This window comes from Engystomops pustulosus, chromosome 2 (assembly GCF_040894005.1).
Source record: "Engystomops pustulosus chromosome 2, aEngPut4.maternal, whole genome shotgun sequence".
Classification (NCBI taxonomy): Eukaryota; Metazoa; Chordata; class Amphibia; order Anura; family Leptodactylidae; genus Engystomops; species Engystomops pustulosus.
This window is the reverse complement of record NC_092412.1, coordinates 174,671,541-174,690,205: the sequence shown is the minus strand read 5'-3', so window position 1 is coordinate 174,690,205 and position 18,665 is coordinate 174,671,541. Positions and strand designations below refer to the sequence as shown.

Below are 18,665 nucleotides of genomic sequence, written 5' to 3'. Positions count from 1 at the left end.
CACTCACCGGCCACTTTATTAGGTACACCTGTCCAACTGCTCGTTAACACTTAATTTCTAATCAGCCAATCACATGGTGGCAACTCAGTGCATTTAGGCATGTAGACATGGTCAAGACAATCTCCTGGGGAAGAAAGGTGATCTGAGTGCCTTTGAACGTGGCATGGTTGTTGGTGCCAGAAGGGCTGGTCTGAGTATTTCAGAAACTGCTGATCTATTGGGATTTTCACGCACAACCATCTCTAGGGTTTACAGAGAATGGTCCTAAAAAGAAAAAACATCCAGTGAGCGGCAGTTCTGAGGCTGAGGCTACAATTTGCACAAGCTCATCGAAATTGGACGGTAGAAGATTGGAAAAACGTTGCCTGATGAGTCTCGATTTCTGCTGCGACATTCGGATGGTAGGGTCAGAATTTGGCGTCAACAACATGAAAGCATGGATCCATCCTGCCTTGTATCAACGGTTCAGGCTGGTGGTGTCATGGTGTGGGGAATATTTTCTTGGCACTCTTTGGGCCCCTTGGTACCAATTGAGTATCGTTGCAACGCCACAGCCTACCTGAGTATTGTTGCTGACCATGTCCATCCCTTTATGACCACAATGTACCCAACATCTGATGGCTACTTTCAGCAGGATAATGCGCCATGTCATAAAGCTGGAATCATCTCAGACTGGTTTCTTGAGCATGACAATGAGTTCACTGTACTCAAATGGCCTCCACAGTCACCAGATCTCAATCCAATAGAGCATCTTTGGGATGTGGTGGAACGGGAGATTCACATCATGAATGTGCAGCCGACAAATCTGCGGCCACTGTGTGATGTCATCATGTCAATATGGACCAAAATCTCTGAGGAATGCTTCCAGCACCTTGTTGAATCTATGCCACGAAGAATTGAGGCGGTTCTGAAGGCAAAAGGGGGTCCAACCCGTTACTAGCATGGTGTACCTAATAAATTGGCCGGTGAGTGTATATCACTGCGGCATGGGAGGCCCTTTTCTACAGTCGCTGATAGGGCTTTACTCTGTTTCACCCGGAGGGCTGGCGACTTTCCCCCTTGCTGTATGTCTTGAGCATTGAGCCTTTGGTAGCATGCAAACAATCCTCTGCAAATGTCACAGGAATATGCGCTCGGGTCAAACAATTTAAGATCTCGCTGTTTGCAGATGATGTCCTGCTAGTCTAAAAGTTATTAGACACATATAGTTATTTCTCTGGATATAAAATTAATAAACATAAGACTGAGGCCCTTCCCATCAATATACCCCCAAGAGAGCTGGCAACTCTCAAGATTAGAGATGAGCAAGCACTAAAATGCTCGAGTGCTCATCTCAATGCAATAGATCTCAATCCAATAGAGCATCTTTGGGATGTGGTGGAACTGGAGATTCGCATCATGGATGTGCAGCCGACAAATCTGCGGCAACTGTTTGATGCCATCATGTCAATATGGACCAAAATCTCTGAGGAATGCTTCCAGCACCTTGTTAAATCTATGCCACAAAGAATTGAGGCAGTTCTGAAGGCAAAAGGGGGTCCAACCCGTTACTAGCATGGTGTACCTAATAAAGTGGTCGGTGAGTGTAGTAGTTATATTCTTGTACATAGGAGAGAGTATAATAATAGTTATGTTCCTGTACATAGGGGGCAGTATTATAGTAGTTATATTCCTGTACATAGGGGGCAGTATTATAGTAGTTATATTCCTGTACATAGGGGGCAGTATTATAGTAGTTACATTCCTGTACATAGGGGGCAGTATTATAGTAGTTATATTCCTGTACATAGGGGGCAGTATTATAGTAGTTATATTCCTGTACATAGGGGGCAGTATTATAGTAGTTATATTCCTGTACATAGGGGGCACTATTATACTAGTTATAGTCTTGTACATGGTTTGGTTGAGAACCACTGCCACAATAGGAGACACCAGAGAGGAGAAATGCGGGATGAGCTGCCGGTAGTATTTTCGCAAAGCCCAGGAACCTTTGTATTGCACAGAGTCCTACAGGATGAGGCGATTGAAGAACAGCAGACAGCTTTGCAGGATCCATCTGGAGGCCTCTGTTGGAGATAATATAGCCAAGGAAAGGAAGACTCCGCTGGTGAAATTTGCACTTCTCAAGTTTGGTGTAAAGGCAATTGGCCCATAAACGACTGACGACTTGCCAAACGTGGGACTGGTGGGACTCAAGATCCGGAGAGAACACCAAAATGTCATTAAGATAAACCACGACACAGGTATATAGCAAGTCTGTAAAGATGTCATTGACTATTTCTTGGAAGACGACTGGTGCGTAACAGAGGCCAAACGGCATCACTAGGTACTCGAAGTGTCCATCATGAGTATTAAAAGTGGTCTTCCACTCCTCTCCCTCATGGATACGGATGAGGTTGTAGGCCCCACGAAGGTCTAGTTTGGAGAAGAACTTTGCTCCACGTAGACGCTCAAACAGCTCAATGACAAGGGATCAATGGCAAGGGATAGTAGTTCTTAACGGTGACTTTATTAAGACCACGATAGTCTATATATGAATGGAGAGGCCCATCTTGGTCACAAATAAGAAACCTGCACCAGTCGGAGATGAGGATTTACTTATGAATCCCCTCTGCAGGTTCTCTTGGATATAGTCCAACATAGCTGCAGTTCCGGGCACAGAGAGTGGGTACACCTGACCCCGAGTAGAAGACGAATTCGGAAGCAGATCAACAGGGAAGAGGTAGGGACCGTGCTGTGGTAAAGTCTCTGCGTGCTTCTTTGAAAATACATCTGCAAGTCCTGATAACTGGCTGGAAGACCCTTCAGAGGCCTGGGAACCACGGAAGAGAGCATGACTGGCACTGGATGGGGAACCACCATGCAGCGAGACTGGCAGTCAGGTCTCCAACAAAGAATTTCCCGTCTTCCAATTAAGCACAGGTGCATGGAGCTGCAACCATGGTAGACCTAACAGGAGGGAAGACGTGGACCGAGGTAGCACATAGAAGGACAGTCTATCTTTATGTAGTGCCTCGACTTGCCGTAACAAAAGCTCAGTGCAGTACCGGACCTGAGCGGAGAGAATTTGGCCGCTGACAGAGGAGATGACCAGAGGCTTCTCGAGGCGGACCATAGGGAAGGGATGCCAGGAGACCAGAGAGGCATTCACAAAGTTTCCTGCAGAGTCGGAATCCAGAAAGGCAGAAATCTGGAACTGAGCACCTGTTCTCCCAAGAACCCTAGGTGCAAGCGTTTCCCGGACACTGAGGACGGAGTGGACAGGTCTGAAGAAAATAATCCAGGCTGGCACGAAACGCGCGTCGGGGTGTCAGATGGCGTGACTAGGTCAGGCAATATGGCGACTGGTGGGTATTTAATTTGTTTATTAGGTTAGCAATATTGTGATGATGCACAGGTACATGACTGGACTTTTGATATTATTCATTGAATGATTTTGATATGCGGTACCGCATCGCTTATCTGTTGTGTGCAACCTTAGTACTTTGAAAATCTTTTTACCAGCACCTATGATGTAATTTCTTGTTTTATGTGTTCAGGGGTGCACCTAGCCTTTCTGCTGCCTGAGGCGAACTATAAAAAGACGCCCCCCCCCCCCACTCCATATATGTAATTTATCAAGGAGTGTCAGGACCAGACCCAATCATATTGGTTTAATGTTAAAATAAAGCAATGCAAAATACATAGAGCATCCCACCGTGTACTATAGAATAAACACAGCGAGCTACTACAAAGCACAAATACATACAACAATCCGCCATATAATATAAAATCAATACAGCGTACTGCCATATACCATATAATACATACAGCGTGCCGCCATATACCATATAATACATACAGCGTGCCGCCATATACCATGTAATACATACAGCGTGCCCCCATATACCATGTAATACATACAGCGTGCCCCCATATACCATATAATACATACAGCGTGGCGCCATATAGTATATTTTACATGGTGGCACGCTGAATGTACACACATACATACACATATATAAACAGTATATACAGCAAATATACACCCATACATATACAGAATATATATATATTACACACATACAAACACATACAGAGACATCTATGCATACATTCATACACATTTCTCCAGAGAGGACCACACTATGGAAGATTTGCAGATTACTGTTTTAATGGGACATTTTAAGACACAGAGGGAAAGGAAAGAATGGGAGTATAAATTGATGAGGAGATTCAACACCTTGCAAAGTGGTCTTAACATTCATGCCAGCTTCATGACCTCCTACCTCTGACCTGGAGGCCACAAGCAGATAAGAGCCAGGGCTCATGTGTCTTGCCTCATAGGTTTTTAATGTTTTTATTGCCATCCTGTTGTAAATAAGATGTCCCTGTTTTTATCAATCTGTTGTTTTAGAGGTTTTTTTTAATATCCTTTGATGATCACTGTTTAGTGTGTATAAAATGCTGTGAATTTTCTGTTTCATGCATAACATCATGTCTGACGAAGAGAACTAGTATTCTCGAAAGCTCACCATCAAATATACTCAGTTAGCCTCAAAAAGGTATCGCCTGATTTCTTCACTCTTCTTCTACATTCATACACACACATATATATACATACATAGAAGTTACCTTCACTCTTTTCTTCCTTTCTCGTCGGCCTTGTCCTCGGGGGGCTGGGGGGGGGGGGTTGCCGGGGATGTGAGAATCGCAGCCGGGGTGGGGGAGGGGGGAACGGGGATGTCGGAGCCGGGGGAAGGGGGGGACCAGAGTCGGGGGGGGGCAGCAAAAACGGGGGGGGGGGGGGGGCGGCTAGCGCGGACATTGGGCTGGGGCAGGGACTGGTACCTATGCCGGGCGGTGAGATGTGATAGGCGGGCCGCGGGTGGGGGTAGTGTCGGCCGGCGCGCAGGTACATGTGCCGGCCGCGCGCGTGTTGAATGGATGGGCGGGCCGCTGGGGGAAGTGCCGGCCCGTGCTGGTACCTGTGCCGGGTGTTTGGATGTGATAGGCGGGCCGCTGAGGGGAAGTGTCGGCCTGCGCGCCAGCACAGGAGCCGGCCGCCGCCCATCACATATTGTCCGGGGGGGGACTTTAAGAGGTGCCAGCTGGAACCGATGCCAGCGGGCAGGAGCCAGACGCCGCCCCCTGGTCTAGCAGGAGGCGCGCCGCCTGAGGCGAGAATCTCAACTCGCCTCATGGCAGGTGCGCCCCTGTATGTGTTGCCTCTCCATATTTGTTCACACTGTCCGTGTTGTTTTGCTTTGTGTTTTTAGGTCCTTTTTAATGGGGTATTTTTAGTCAGATAATATTTTGTGATGTAATTTATGAATAAATTGTGCAATAAAGACTTGTTTTCATTCACAAAGTCGTAATTATTTTCAGTTATGTAGATATGATAGGACTTCGTTCTCCTGACGTCGCCTGCAACGTTCATGAGTAGACAGCCGAGCTCTGTCCACCTGCATAAGTTCCCCTGGAGCTGTCACGGCAGGGGACTGAAGCGGCCTTTGGAAAGCAGGAGCCAAGCAAGGAAAACGTTGGACCCGGAGATGCGGTTGTTAAAAACGCTGTTCCTCAGAGCGTTCCAAAAGCCAGATATCTATCTGAGTGGCCAGAGAGATGAGACCACTCAGAGTAGACGGCAGGTCACATGCTGGCAGCGTGTCTTTAAATTGTCGTGAAAGTCCTTTTTTAAAGGTTGCAATTAGGGCTGCCAGGCTAGCTCCAAGGCCAGAGTATGGAACTGAACCGCATACTCACCAACAGATAAAGTCAGGTTCAGTACTGCATTCTCGGCTGAAGACGCCCATGCAGGTTCCCCCAAGAAAGACCGGAACTCAGAGAAGAGGTGATGTCTGCTGTAACCGAGTCTTTTCTGTCCCATGCCAGGGCCTTCCCGGAGAGGAGGCTGATGATAAATGCCACCTTAGACCGTTCTGAGATGAACTGCATAGCCATAAGCTCTATGTGCAGGGAGCAATGGGTGATAAACCCCTGCACAACCTGGAATCCCCATCATACTGTGATAGCATGGAAAGTCTTATCCTGGGTTCTGTGGCAGGCAGGCCAACCAGAGTAGCGGAAAAAGTCACAGGAACCTGGTGCTGTTGCTGAGTGGCCATCATCTGCTGAAGCAGGGCAGTCACTTGTCCAAGCTGTTGACCTTGTGTGGCAATCTGCTGGGATTGCTGGACCACGACAGTGGTAAGATCAGCAAGTTCAGAAAGCGGAACCTTGGCGGGGTCCATGGCCAGATCATACCGTCAGGCTCCAGGGGTAGTGGACCCACTTGAAGCCTCACAATGAAGAGGTACTGTTCATCAAAATGTGAACAGCATGATGAGGTGCCCTGTTTAAAATACTAATAATGAAACCGAACAAAAAAATACTAATACTGTAATTAAACCAGGAATTTACACCACTGCACACGTGCTGAGGGAGAGACAGTGTAACAGTCTGTAAAGAAAGATCACATAGTGGCTAGGGTAGTCTTTTAAACGCATTAACATTATTTAAGTTGATTTAGAAGGCAGGAGGTAATGTTTAACAACTATAAGAAGACAACAGTCACTGTGGCTGGATCTATAAATAAGTGTCCCTGGTTTATCATGCTTGATTTTGATTGTAGATGTTCTTTAAGGAGAATCGGTTACACCAAATTGGCCTGTATCGGGTCTCTATCTGGGCCCCATGTATAAAAGAAAAAGCCATGGTGTACTATTCCAGCTAGTTTAAAAAATATACTGTAAGTAAAAAATTAATTTACATTGGCCTGTAAAATATTTCGAGAGTAACCCTTTTCAACAGAAAGAAAGTGCAGCATGATTTCATGAAACAGATATTGTATGTAGTTATATACCCAACACATGAACTGATACCATCTTAGGTCCAGAATTGAGTAGGATTCATGATGTCATTTTATAAAGGCAGTTTTCCACCTGTAGTTCCAGCATCTGAAAGGGTACAAAGCAAAAACCCTTGGACACCAGTGCCTAGAGAGGGGAAAAAATAGACCAAGATATAAATGAGACTCCTAAAAAACACAATAATAGAGCCATACACGTGTATAAAAATGTCAACCAATCTTATCAGACTGAATATTTATTAACCTTTTAGGAGTTGGGTCCATATTGTACAAAATAAAAATGAATACAATTGTGCCAGCACGTAGGTTACCTAAGTATGGACAGTGTCCTGAGTTTGTCAGGTGAGGAGATCAGCAACAGGAAGAAACCACTCCCTTGTAGTACTATATGTTAAAAAGAAGAAGAAATTCAAAGATGCCAAAGACTAACTAAAAGTGTAAAGAAAACTGAAGACGGCTAGTCCACCACACCCCTTGGAATATACCATAGATTATACTGAGACCAGTAACAGACAAAGGAAGATTTCTGACTTTCAAACCACTGTCTTCTGGAGAGAAACTGCTAACCCCATGTACATTGTCTTCAGGGAGAACAGAAATGTTTGTAGGGCATATCCAGGCCAGACATTATGGCTATTTATTTTTAGGATTGCGGCGGAATTAATGTGCAAAAAAATTTAATGTTCAATTTAGAAAAAAGTTACACTAGTAATATTAAAAAAATTCACACACCCTAGAAAACAAAGCATCCAGCAAACTTATTATGGGATAGGAAAAGTATTTACTATTTTTCAATGCATATTTTAAGTTCAGGATCCTGTTGAAATTAAACAAACTATAGTACTGGTTCCAGTGCTGTCACTTGCCAGCATTTGTTTACCCGGCTGCCATTGTGAGGTCAAGTTGATTGCCCTTCCCTCTGCCGCTCACATTGATAAGAGCTGCAAGGGGGAAGAGCAGCTAAGCACCAGTCACATGTTGCACATGTAAAGCTCTGCCTACAAAGCCGCAGCATTCTCAATGGAACCAGCAACAGTATTTGCCATTTTAAAACCGATCAAGCATTTAAAATATATCATTTTTTTCCTATTGGAGTACTTTAAAGCAACACCTTCCATTATATCCCTAGATTCCCCCAATGTAGAACTCAATGGGGCAGATTTATCAAGTGTCTCAAAGACAGACAGTGCAAAGCTAGACTAGACAGTCTTATACTGCCCCAGATTCATCACTGTCTGTTGCTGGATGATAAATCTGGCATTATATAGTCCTCTAACGACCAGTACAAACTGTAATTGACAGTGTCAGTATTTAATATTACTTGCAATGTACACAGAAGCTACATAAAAATTCCAAATGCAGCCAGATTGAAAAAAATAAATGCATTCACGCCATTTTCTTAGGAGCTTTGTATTTACAACTAACTGTCACCAAACCTTTCAAGAAAAACTTTTCATACTTCAGTGTACGGAGCTATGTAAGGTGTTATTTTTTTCAGGACAAGCAGATGTTCTCATTGATACCATTTTGAGGGCTAAATGACCTCTTCATTGTTATTTACTCATTATTTTCATGTAGCGATTCAGACATTTGGACTTCACTTGGTTCACCATAGGGAATAAAGCTCTCTGATCGCATCACCTATGTGCAGTGGTCTTAAATGGTTAACATCTGCTATCAGTTCCAGCACCGATCAAGGGTATTTGCAGCATAATGCAGCAAACGCTCTTCCTATATGGAGCTCAGCCCATACTATTCCGACATGGGCCGTTAAGATTAAGGTTAAGACTGTAGATTTATCTCGCCTGTTCAAGTGTTCTCATTGTGACCTAGTCAGATTTACAAGGATTTACTTGTCAGACTGTGCTACCAGTAGCTACAGCCTCTAGCTTGTGATGCTTTCCTCATGGATTATGGGTCATGAAGACACAAGAAGTGTACAAATCTTACAGTCATGCTGTCTGATGAGAGCAGAGAGGAGGCTGCAGGGAAGCAAATGTCTTGTATGTACCTAATTATCAGGTAAGGGTTGCAGCAATGGTTTTCCTGGAGTGTCGCTTTAAGCTTTAAATGAATGTGTCGCCACACTAAAACCAAGCCCAAAACAATACCATCCTCTGTAATATGTGCACCCCCTGGAGATCGTTTTAGCAAATTTCTAGGTTGCAGCATGAATGAAAAAAAAATCTTTTATCTCCAGTTGCCTGACTGCAATGTACAACAGAATACAAGATGATTTTACACTCATCCTAGAAATAGGTTAGGGAAAGTTAGTATGGTGACAGTTTCCCTTTAACGTTGCGCTAATGGAGTTCAAAAAGAAGCAATTTACTAATAATGTACATTGCAGACAGTCTTGCAGCTGGTTTATGCTGGGCTCATATCCCTTTTAGGAGTAGAATAAACCTAAATACGGATACCAAATGAAAGGTCTTCCACTATGTATCAGTTTCCATTGACTTTCATGTAACGGAATGGTACCAAAGTATGATCAGATGTAGGGATGAGACTAAAGTGCCAGGAAAGACAGCACTGCAAAGTGTAGAAAGTGATTGACATTGAAACAAGGGTATAGTAATGGAAAATTGGAATTTTGCTTCTTTAAAGGAAACCTACCACTTAGAATGGCAGGGGTAAGCTGTAAGTACCGAGCACCAGCTCAGGGTAAACTGGTGCCGGTACTTACTTTCGTTAGTGTTATAAACCGCGGTATCGTGGTTTTAACACTTTTGAAACTTTAGAGTAGAAGGGGCTTCAGCGCTGTGCGTGACCGTGCGTGCGCAACATCTCCTGTATTTCCTATGTAGGCGCGCGCACGATCGTGCGCATGCAGCGCCGAAGCCCCTTCTGCTCTAAAGTTTAAAAAGTGTTAAAACCGCGATACCGCGGTTTATAACACTAACGAAAGTAAGTACCGGCACCAGCTCACCCTGAGCTGTTGCTCAGTACTTATAGCTTACCCCTACCATTCTAAATGGTAGGTTTCCTTTAAAGAGGACCTGTCACCCCCAATCAAACATGCCCCGGATAATCCTCTCCCTGGGCCCTTTAATTATAATACACATATATACACACACACACCAAGTGTATTTTAATGTATGTTGGGAAAGTTGTACTAAATGATCCTAAAAGGTCTGACCTCTTACCAAATAAGGAGGTAGGATCCACGTATATCCAGCGCTTGCCGTCGGGTATATGAGGGGGCCAGCACAAGTCCCCCGACACTGGTTCACCACGCCCCTTTGTTTCACTTTCCGCGCACTCTCAGCGGGGACCTGTAAGAGAAGCCGGCAGCATTGCATATATATTGCGCAATCCCTGTCAATGCGCACAGGCGCGGCCGCATAGCAGAGAGCCAGCAGCGATTGCGCAATATATGCGATTCTGCCGGCTTTTCTTACAGGTCCCCTCTGAGAGTGCGCGGAAAGTGAAACAGAGGGGCGTGGTGAACAAGTGTCGGGGGAGTGTCGGCCCCCCCCTCATGTATATACCACTGCCAGCGCTGGAGATACGTGGATCCGACCTCTTATTTGGTAAGAGATCAGATCTTTTAGGAACATTTAGTACAACTTTCCCAACATACATAAAAATAAATTTAGCATATATAGAAAGGGGCTGGGGAGAGGATTATGGGGGGCGTGTTTGGATGGGGGTCTTTTTGGGGGTGACAGGTCCTCTTTTTAGAACATGTGATCAGATTTTATCTTTTACACCTAAGGACAGGTTTTTATAGCCCTTTCTTTGTTCTTATGTTTAAGTGATCATTTTCATCAAGCATTTGAGTTGTGGAGTCATCCAGGAAACTAGTCCTACATCTATACATCCTACAACTATAGCCTACAAAAACAAAACTAGTCAGTAGCACACAATTCAAATAGTAAAATCGTATCCTTTATTCCATAGTACTGAATTCATAAAAAAGTTAAAAAATTACAGACAATGAGACAGAATAACAGGGCCCAAGACCCAGTTACCAACCCCAGCTACAAGGAAATAAATATAAGCTCTTAAGAAACTGGAAGAAACTAGGTGTGAAAAACACAGGTCAGAGGTTTCCACAGCCCATCACATTTACTTGGTCTATAGGTCATGGAATTTTTCATCTTTTGCAGGTAGAAGTCTCTCAGATGCTCATGTGATATTTATTATCTATACAATATACACTCAACTTGCATAATGTGAAAAAATGGCTGTCACTGGGTTGCAGTGATATGTTACTGGACAAATCTTTAGATCCTTGTAGTTGTGGGTTCAGGGAAAGTTACCTGGCTCTTGGACGCTGTATTCCTTGACTTTATGAATTCACTGTGTTATTGTATAAAGGATACAATTTGATTAAATTGTGTAAAACGGCCTGGTCTCGCTATTGGTGGGCTACAATCCGACCAGTGCAACAGAGTCCAGCCCTTGCAAGCTTCTCTCATTCCTTTTGACATTTGCAGCCAGACGTGTAGTCCACTGCAAAGCTTCACTGTGCCGATTTCCATGGTTTATGCTATTGCAGTGAGCTAGGTACACAAACGCAGTAGCAAGTTGCATACCTATCGCAGTGCAGGACCATTGGCCCGGGGAAATTTGCAACCAACAGAATATACTGCTCAGGTCAGAAGGAAGGACAAGACACTGAAGATCCATTAGTCAGAGGCTTGATGAACATCCCCACATAACTCAGTGGTCTTCCCTGACAAGAAGATTTAACTCAGTTAAATTATTAACTCACTTTGACAATTAAACTGAATGATGGGTTCCTGTAGCCCTTTGAGTTAAATAGTTAAAATCTGATGACAGCTTCCCCTTAAAATGTAACCAAATAACACTGCTACTTCAAATAATGAAGACCTCCACAGAATATGTCCGAATGGGGAGATCTTCAACGCTGCAATGTAAATTATTAGTTTTCATGAAATATCATGTTGCAGTACTGCTAAAATACACATTTACTATATACTTTTTGATCACTTAAGTTTGTAGACTTGGCTTATCTTGCAAAAAATTTTATATTGCAAAATAATTTGAATTTCTAATAAAGCTTAAAAGGGGTTGTGCAATCTTCTTTATTTATGGCCTAACCATAGGAGCCACACCTATCATGAGAATGGAGATCATGAGATCAGATGGTGAGTCTGAAAGATGTTCTATTCAAAAATGAAGCCAGATGTCATTTGAGAGGACCCACCAATAGGCCCTGCACTTATCAAGTATTTATGATTTATTCTATGGATATGTAATAAATCTATGGGATTAACCCTTTAAGATTAAGGGGACATGACAAACTAGTGTAAGGGAAAGGGAAAAAAAGCCTCCTAACTCGCTTATTCCACTGGTGATGGGCATCTTCTATGATGAAGTCACTTAAAATAACAGCATAAAAACTAGATTAATGAATGACATTGGAAAAAAACTTGTTTTTACAAAGATACAAAGTGGACCTCCCCCTTTGTGGGTTCCTATTACAAGAGCAGATTGGTCACATTGCCAGTCTGTTGCTACTCTGACAAGGTGAATAAAAAAAAATTACACAACCAAGAATCAGTCTACAGAATTAGAAACACCCCATTGTCCAAAACTTAAAAAAAACAAAGTTAAAAAGACCGGAAATGCACCGGTGCTAGTGATGTCATGGTATAGTAATTCGTCTGCCGTGCTCCTGGGGACTGGATGGAGCCTGAGGTGATAAGAGAAGATCCGGGATCCCTGGGTCACTCTGTGTGTTGTTGCTTTGCACACCAATCTGTGGATTACTTCGCTGAGTGTAGAAAAGGATGTAAGCCTGTGTCCTGCACACTTCCTCAACAGAGCACATGTTCAGTTTGGAATCATTGCAATGTACCCAAAATTCTGAAATAAAAGAAATCAATAAATAAGTACATGTAAAACTGTACTTAAGATGAAAAAGGAAAAATGTATGTATGCTTACCGCCCTCTGTGTTATAGCAGTATGCGGTGTAGTGTCCAGAACCAAACCCTTTACCATGATGCATTACTACTGCGGACAAGTCATACAGATACGTCCCTGGATCAGAGGGAGACAGTGAACTTCTACAGTATGGTTCCATATTTAACACTTGATCAAAGAAAACGTGGACTCCGATTTTCTCACGGTGGTTACGTCCAGACCATCTGGGGAAAAGTAAATATTCTATTTATGTGAATGGCATTTGATTTTGCAGAAGGAAGTCTACGTCAAGCTCTGTCACCTGATTGATCGGGGTTGCCAAAAGGTCCCCAATAGTTACAATGCTGAGTAGCCCCTTAATGACAAGGACTGAAAAGGAGTTAATGGCTGGGCATTTTTAGTGAAAACATATTAGGCAAAGGTGTTCTATATTCACAGAGCTATTGATCTGTGAAAAAAAATGTTGTAGTTGTGCTTTAATGCATATACAGGATCACTGGTACTGCTGACTCCTCTACCTAGTGCTACTTCAGAGCTATGCAGAGAGGAAAGGAGAAGGAAAAAGCGGTAAAAAAACCACTTCTACCTTCTCCCAAAAGATCTCCTGCGACCTCTGACAGTTTTTTTTAAAATTATTTTTAAAGCCCCCCAGCAATATATAAAAAAACGCCATGTTAACACATTTATGTAAACAAGTAGTCAACTATGTGTTAACACAACAACGTTAACCTCCTCCAAAAATACAGCCATAAAACCAGTAAAGATTTACTTTAGCGTGCAGTCACACATGGCAATTACAGTGCATATTGAAACACAATTACTTGGACATATCATTTACGTAAACACACTGTTAACCCGGGTCGGACTGGCCCACGGGAGGGCCAGGGGATCCTCCGGTGGGCCCCCGTTACCTCCGCTACGGCAGGGGCCTCCATCCGATCTGTGTGCCCTGTCAGCAAGGTCGCAAGGGTCAACAGTGGGCCCCCGATATCTCCGCTCAGGCAGGGGCATCCATCCGAGGCCCCTGCCAGTGAGTGACAGCTCTGGTACTCGATGCGGCCATAAGCGGCCACTCGAGTACCATCTCTGCTGTAATGCCATTGCCGAGTGTTCGGGCGTCGCGGCCGTTTTGTCCCAGCACGCGCCGCACTATGACCCCTGATGCGCGGCAGCGTGAGAGCATCATCACGCTGCCGCGCATCACAGTGCGGTGCGTGCCAGGACAAAACGACCGCGTAGCCCGAACACTCGGCAATGGCATTACATTGTGAGCTCCACTATTGTGGGGAGAAGAGAAGGGGAGAAGAGAAGCAGAGGACGCAGGAGCGCTGCTATAGGTAAGTGAATTTTATTATTTTTTAACTACTAGTCTAAATATGTAATTGGCGGGCTACAGTAGTAAGGGGCTGCATATAGCAAGGGACTCCATTGCAGGAATTAATATTAAAGGGAACACTAGAAGCGTAAATATAATAATGTGACTAGTTGCAGGAATATATAATTAATGGCAACGAGTACTGTGCTGTGTCAATACATACAAGATAGGAGTAGTAGTACTGTGCTGTGTCTATATATACAAGATAGGAGTAGTAGTACTGTGCTGTGTCAATATATATACAGGATAGGAGTAATAGTACTGTGCTGTGTCAATATATATACAGGATAGGAGAAGTAGTACTGTGCTGTGCCCATATATACAGGATAGGAGCAGTAGTGCTGTGCCCATATATACAGGATAGGAGCAGTAGTACTGTGCCGTGCCCATATATACAGGATAGGAGCAGTAGTGCTGTGCCCATATATATAGGATAGGAGCAGTAGTACTGTGCCCATATATACAGGATAGGAGTAGTAGTACTGTGCTGTGCTCATATATACAGGATAGGAGTAGTAGTACTGGGCTGTGCCCATATATACAGGATAGGAGTAGTAGTACTGTGCCCATATATACAGTATAGGAATAGTAGTACTGTGCTGTGTCCATATATACAGTATAGGAGTAGTAGTACTGTGCTGTGTCCATATATATATATACAGGATAGAAGTAGTAGTACTGTGCTGTGTCAATATATATACAGGATAGGAGTAGTAGTACTGTGCTGTGTCAATATATGCAGGATAGGAGTAGTAGTGCTGTGCTGTGCCCATATATACAGGATAGGAGCAGTAGTACTGTGCTGTGTCAATATATACAGGATAGGAGTATTAGTACTGTGCTGTGCCCATATATTCATGAAGGGAGTATTTATTAGGACTTTTATACAAAATATTTGATAAGAGGAGCAGTAAATATAAGAATAATTAAGGAGAGCATTATATAAAACATAATTAATAAGTAGGAGCACTGTAAGACTGAAATGATTAATTGGAAATTATATATTATGAAAATAAAGGGAATTATGTCCAATTTAATTTATTAGGTGTATCATATTATTTACTCAGGGGTGTGTATTGTAACATACTGAGGAGTCGCAATGTAATATTTGATTTATTTAGAGGGCACAGTATGGTTTTTGTTATGGGGGTATATTTGGTATTTGTGGGGGGCACAATGTGGTCAGTTGTGTTCTGAGTTGTAAATATTATTTAGGAGCACAGAGTTATCCAGGTGACATTATGCTGTAGAGACTGATATTTTTAGTTGCACAGTGTGGAGAAGTGCCACACAGAGATGAAGATATCTGGTGGAAAATTCTCCAGGGAGAAGTTGATCTGCAGTTCAGTACCCAAAGGAGAAGACGAGTGACATGCGAGGTACTGAATCCCACTTCTGATAACTGTAATTACTGACTAACTGTCTAGACTATTTCTATAATGTCACTGCCTAGTCTTCTTATGTGCTGAAGAGAACATATGTAGAAGGTGAAGGGTTATAGTAAGTTATTCTTATAGGTAAGTTAGGGCTAAGCACAATGCAGCCGCAGTGAACTCCTGGGAAATAACGAATATTTCTAGGTAGCGGTATTGTGGGCCCCCAGAATCAATTTCTCTAGTGGGCTCCAGGCACCCCAGTCCGACCCTGCTGTTAACAATGCAAGTAGGCAAATCTCCTCTACGCAGCTGTGGACTTTAATATAAAAGTGCACTGCAAACTCCATAAGTGAATACACCGTTAACAAAGGGGAAGGAATATTTAACAGTTTTTGTTTCCAGAGTCCTTGTGGAGGAGGGGTAGGTGGGGAGGAGAGTTGTTCATGTGTCTGTTAAAGCATTTAATATTTCACCACATGACACATTTGGACTTAAAGGGGTTAGCCACTTTACCTCAGATTTTTTGTAATGTGGGTTTGAGTATGAGGGGGCAGGATATTAGGCAATTTACTATTAAAAGTTCTGCTCTGCTTTCTGGTCTTTTACCTCATCAGCCGGACATTCTTGTCCATAAAATGGCTGCAGATGGAGGGTCATGAGATCTCTTAACTGTTCATGAACAAGTTAGAGATCACATGACCCTCCATCTGTGGTCATTTTATGGACAGGAATGTCCGGCTGATGAGGTAAAAAGACAAGAGGCTTCACCTTAAGTGTCAAGAAAGCTGTGCAGAACTATTAGTTGATGAATATTGGTAAATTACCTAATATCCTGCCCTGCCCCTCCCCCCCACTTACACACATTACACAAAACATGTAATGTTAAATTACCCTTTAAAGGGAAGCTGTCACTAGGGACCTAATTTTCACTAAAGACAGATTGTAAAAGCCCATGACACCTGCAGTGCAAAGATGCCTCTCTGCCTTTTCTAAGCATTTGCATTACAATATAATTGTGTATTATAACTTACACTTGCATCCTGACAAAATCCTGGGGTAGTCACAGTGGCTGGGCTTTGGTTTGGATGCATTTCAAAAAACAACATGTGTCTTGTCTGTGTTACTTACTCCTCAGATCTTAGCCCACACCTAGCTCCTGTATAGCTACTCCCAACCGCACTGATGTAATCTCAACAGGCTGTGACCTCTGAAGGAACAGGAGGAGGAGCTGTACGGGAGCACAAAGGTAGGGGCTAAGATCTGAGGAGTGAGTAGCACAGACAAGGCACATGTTGTTTTTTGAAGTGCATCCAAACCAAAGCCCAACCCCTGTGACTACCCCAGGATTTTGTCAGGATGCAATATAAGTTATAACACACAATTATATTGTAATGCTTATAAAAGGCAGATTTGCACTGAAGGTGTAATAAGCTTCTGCAACCTGTCTTAAAGTGAAACTGTCACCAGGGACCTAATTTTCACTAAAGTTGCTCATAGTAAAACATATTGGTTCAAAGGTAAAACAAGTTTTAGATCCATCTATCAGAAACCCTTCTAGATAACTATATAGTGGTAGGAGGGAATATACATGGAAATAGAAGAAAAAATGTAAACAACAAGTATAAAGTAAGTAAAATATCTTCACAAAACCACAAAACAAATATTACCTGAACCGCTTAAGGTGCAGCCGCAAGACCTGAGGTAGTCTGAATATCATAAGCTGTTTCTTGGCCTCACTCAGCACAAGAGGTTTAGGGGAAGATTTTCGCCTCCGTCCTGGAATGAAACAAAAAAGTAATATTCCCATTAATATGTTGCTAATCCCAGATCTAGTAATCTTGAATAATTTAACTCCTTAAGTTTACAGCCAGTTTATATGAGAAAAAAAAACAAAAAAACAAACAAACAAAAACAGGGCTGAAGCTTAACCCCTTACCGCATTTCAACGTTCCTGAGTGGAAGCGGGGGTATGAAGATGGCTCACGGGCTAAACCCTCTTCATACTCACCAGGTGTTTGCTTCGCAATGCAGCAAACACCCGTCGCCAACACCAGCGATGGCGTTAACCCTTTGATCGCTCCTGGCAAAGCTACCGGCGGAGCATGGGTCGCCACCATCTCAGATCACCATCCGTTGCCAAGTCAGCCTCGGGTCACACAAAGACTGTCATGAGGCTGTCTTTGTGTGACTGACACAGAGGCTGTCATGTTTTAGGCTATCTATTGCAATGTGTGATTTGCACATTGTGATAGATGATGTGCCAAATCCCCATATACTACCATACTGTAGTATAGCAGTTTATGGTAGGATCAATCAGACAACCTAGGTTCAAAGCACTCTAGGGAATATGAAGGAAAAAAAAAAAAAAAAAAAAAAAAAAAAAAAGTAAATTTTTTTTTTAAAATAAATAAAATCAACCCCCTTTCCCTTGAAAGCATTGAAAACTATATCAAAAGATGACACCAAATACAGCTCTGTACACTGAAGTATGAACAAGTTATTAGCGCCAGAAAATGATGATTTTTTTTTTGTACAGGAGGTTGTAATGTTTGTAAAACAAAAATTATAAAAGCTATACAACTATGGTATCTCCGGGATTGTACCAACCGAAATAATATAGGAGAAATGTCATTTGAATTGCAAATGAATTGCAATTTGGTGTGCAGAAAACAAGCCCTCATACAAATTTTTGAAGGTGGGGAGTGAAAAATTAGAATGCAAAAACGAAAAAGGGCCTGATTGTTTAACCCCTTCCCGACATTTGACGTAATAATACTGCATGGCGGGAGCTGCGTTCCCGCAAAATGCAGTATTATTACGTCAAGCTTCTGGCGCCGGCTCCTGAACGGAGCCGGCGCCAGAAGCTGCGGGTGTCGGCTATATATTATAGCCGACACCTGCCTCTAACACCCGCGATCGGAGATTTCTCAGATCGCGGGTGTTAACCCCTAACACGCCGCGGTCGCGCTGACCGCGGCGTGTCAGAGGCATTTAAATGCAAGTTAAAGTGAATCGGACCCCCCCGGTAAGCGCCTGCTCTGATCGCAGCCCCGGGACTGCCGGTGCGCGGGGTTGCGAGATCTTCATCCGGAAGCCCGGTCCCTGCCTTCTGGCAGGACCCGGCTGTAAGACACTGGGCATGCGCAGCATGCTCAGTGTCTTACATTA

The 18,665-nt window shown here is 43.3% G+C and overlaps 1 protein-coding gene across 7 annotated transcripts in view; it reads right to left on the bottom strand.

Moving 5' to 3' along the window:
• Positions 1 to 10,719: 10,719 nt before the first annotated feature.
• Positions 10,720 to 18,665, bottom strand: part of USP49 (ubiquitin specific peptidase 49) — a 68,049-nt gene continuing 60,103 nt past the window's right edge. For all 7 annotated transcript variants that reach the window (XM_072137330.1, XM_072137329.1, XM_072137332.1 and 4 more), the window contains 3 exons: positions 17,165 to 17,273; positions 12,768 to 12,970; positions 10,720 to 12,688 (listed from right to left, as the gene is read on the bottom strand). In XM_072137330.1, the coding sequence (XP_071993431.1) occupies positions 12,468 to 12,688; positions 12,768 to 12,970; positions 17,165 to 17,273 (533 nt within the window). In that variant the 3' untranslated portion in view covers positions 10,720 to 12,467. The remainder of the gene's footprint in view (positions 12,689 to 12,767; positions 12,971 to 17,164; positions 17,274 to 18,665) is intronic.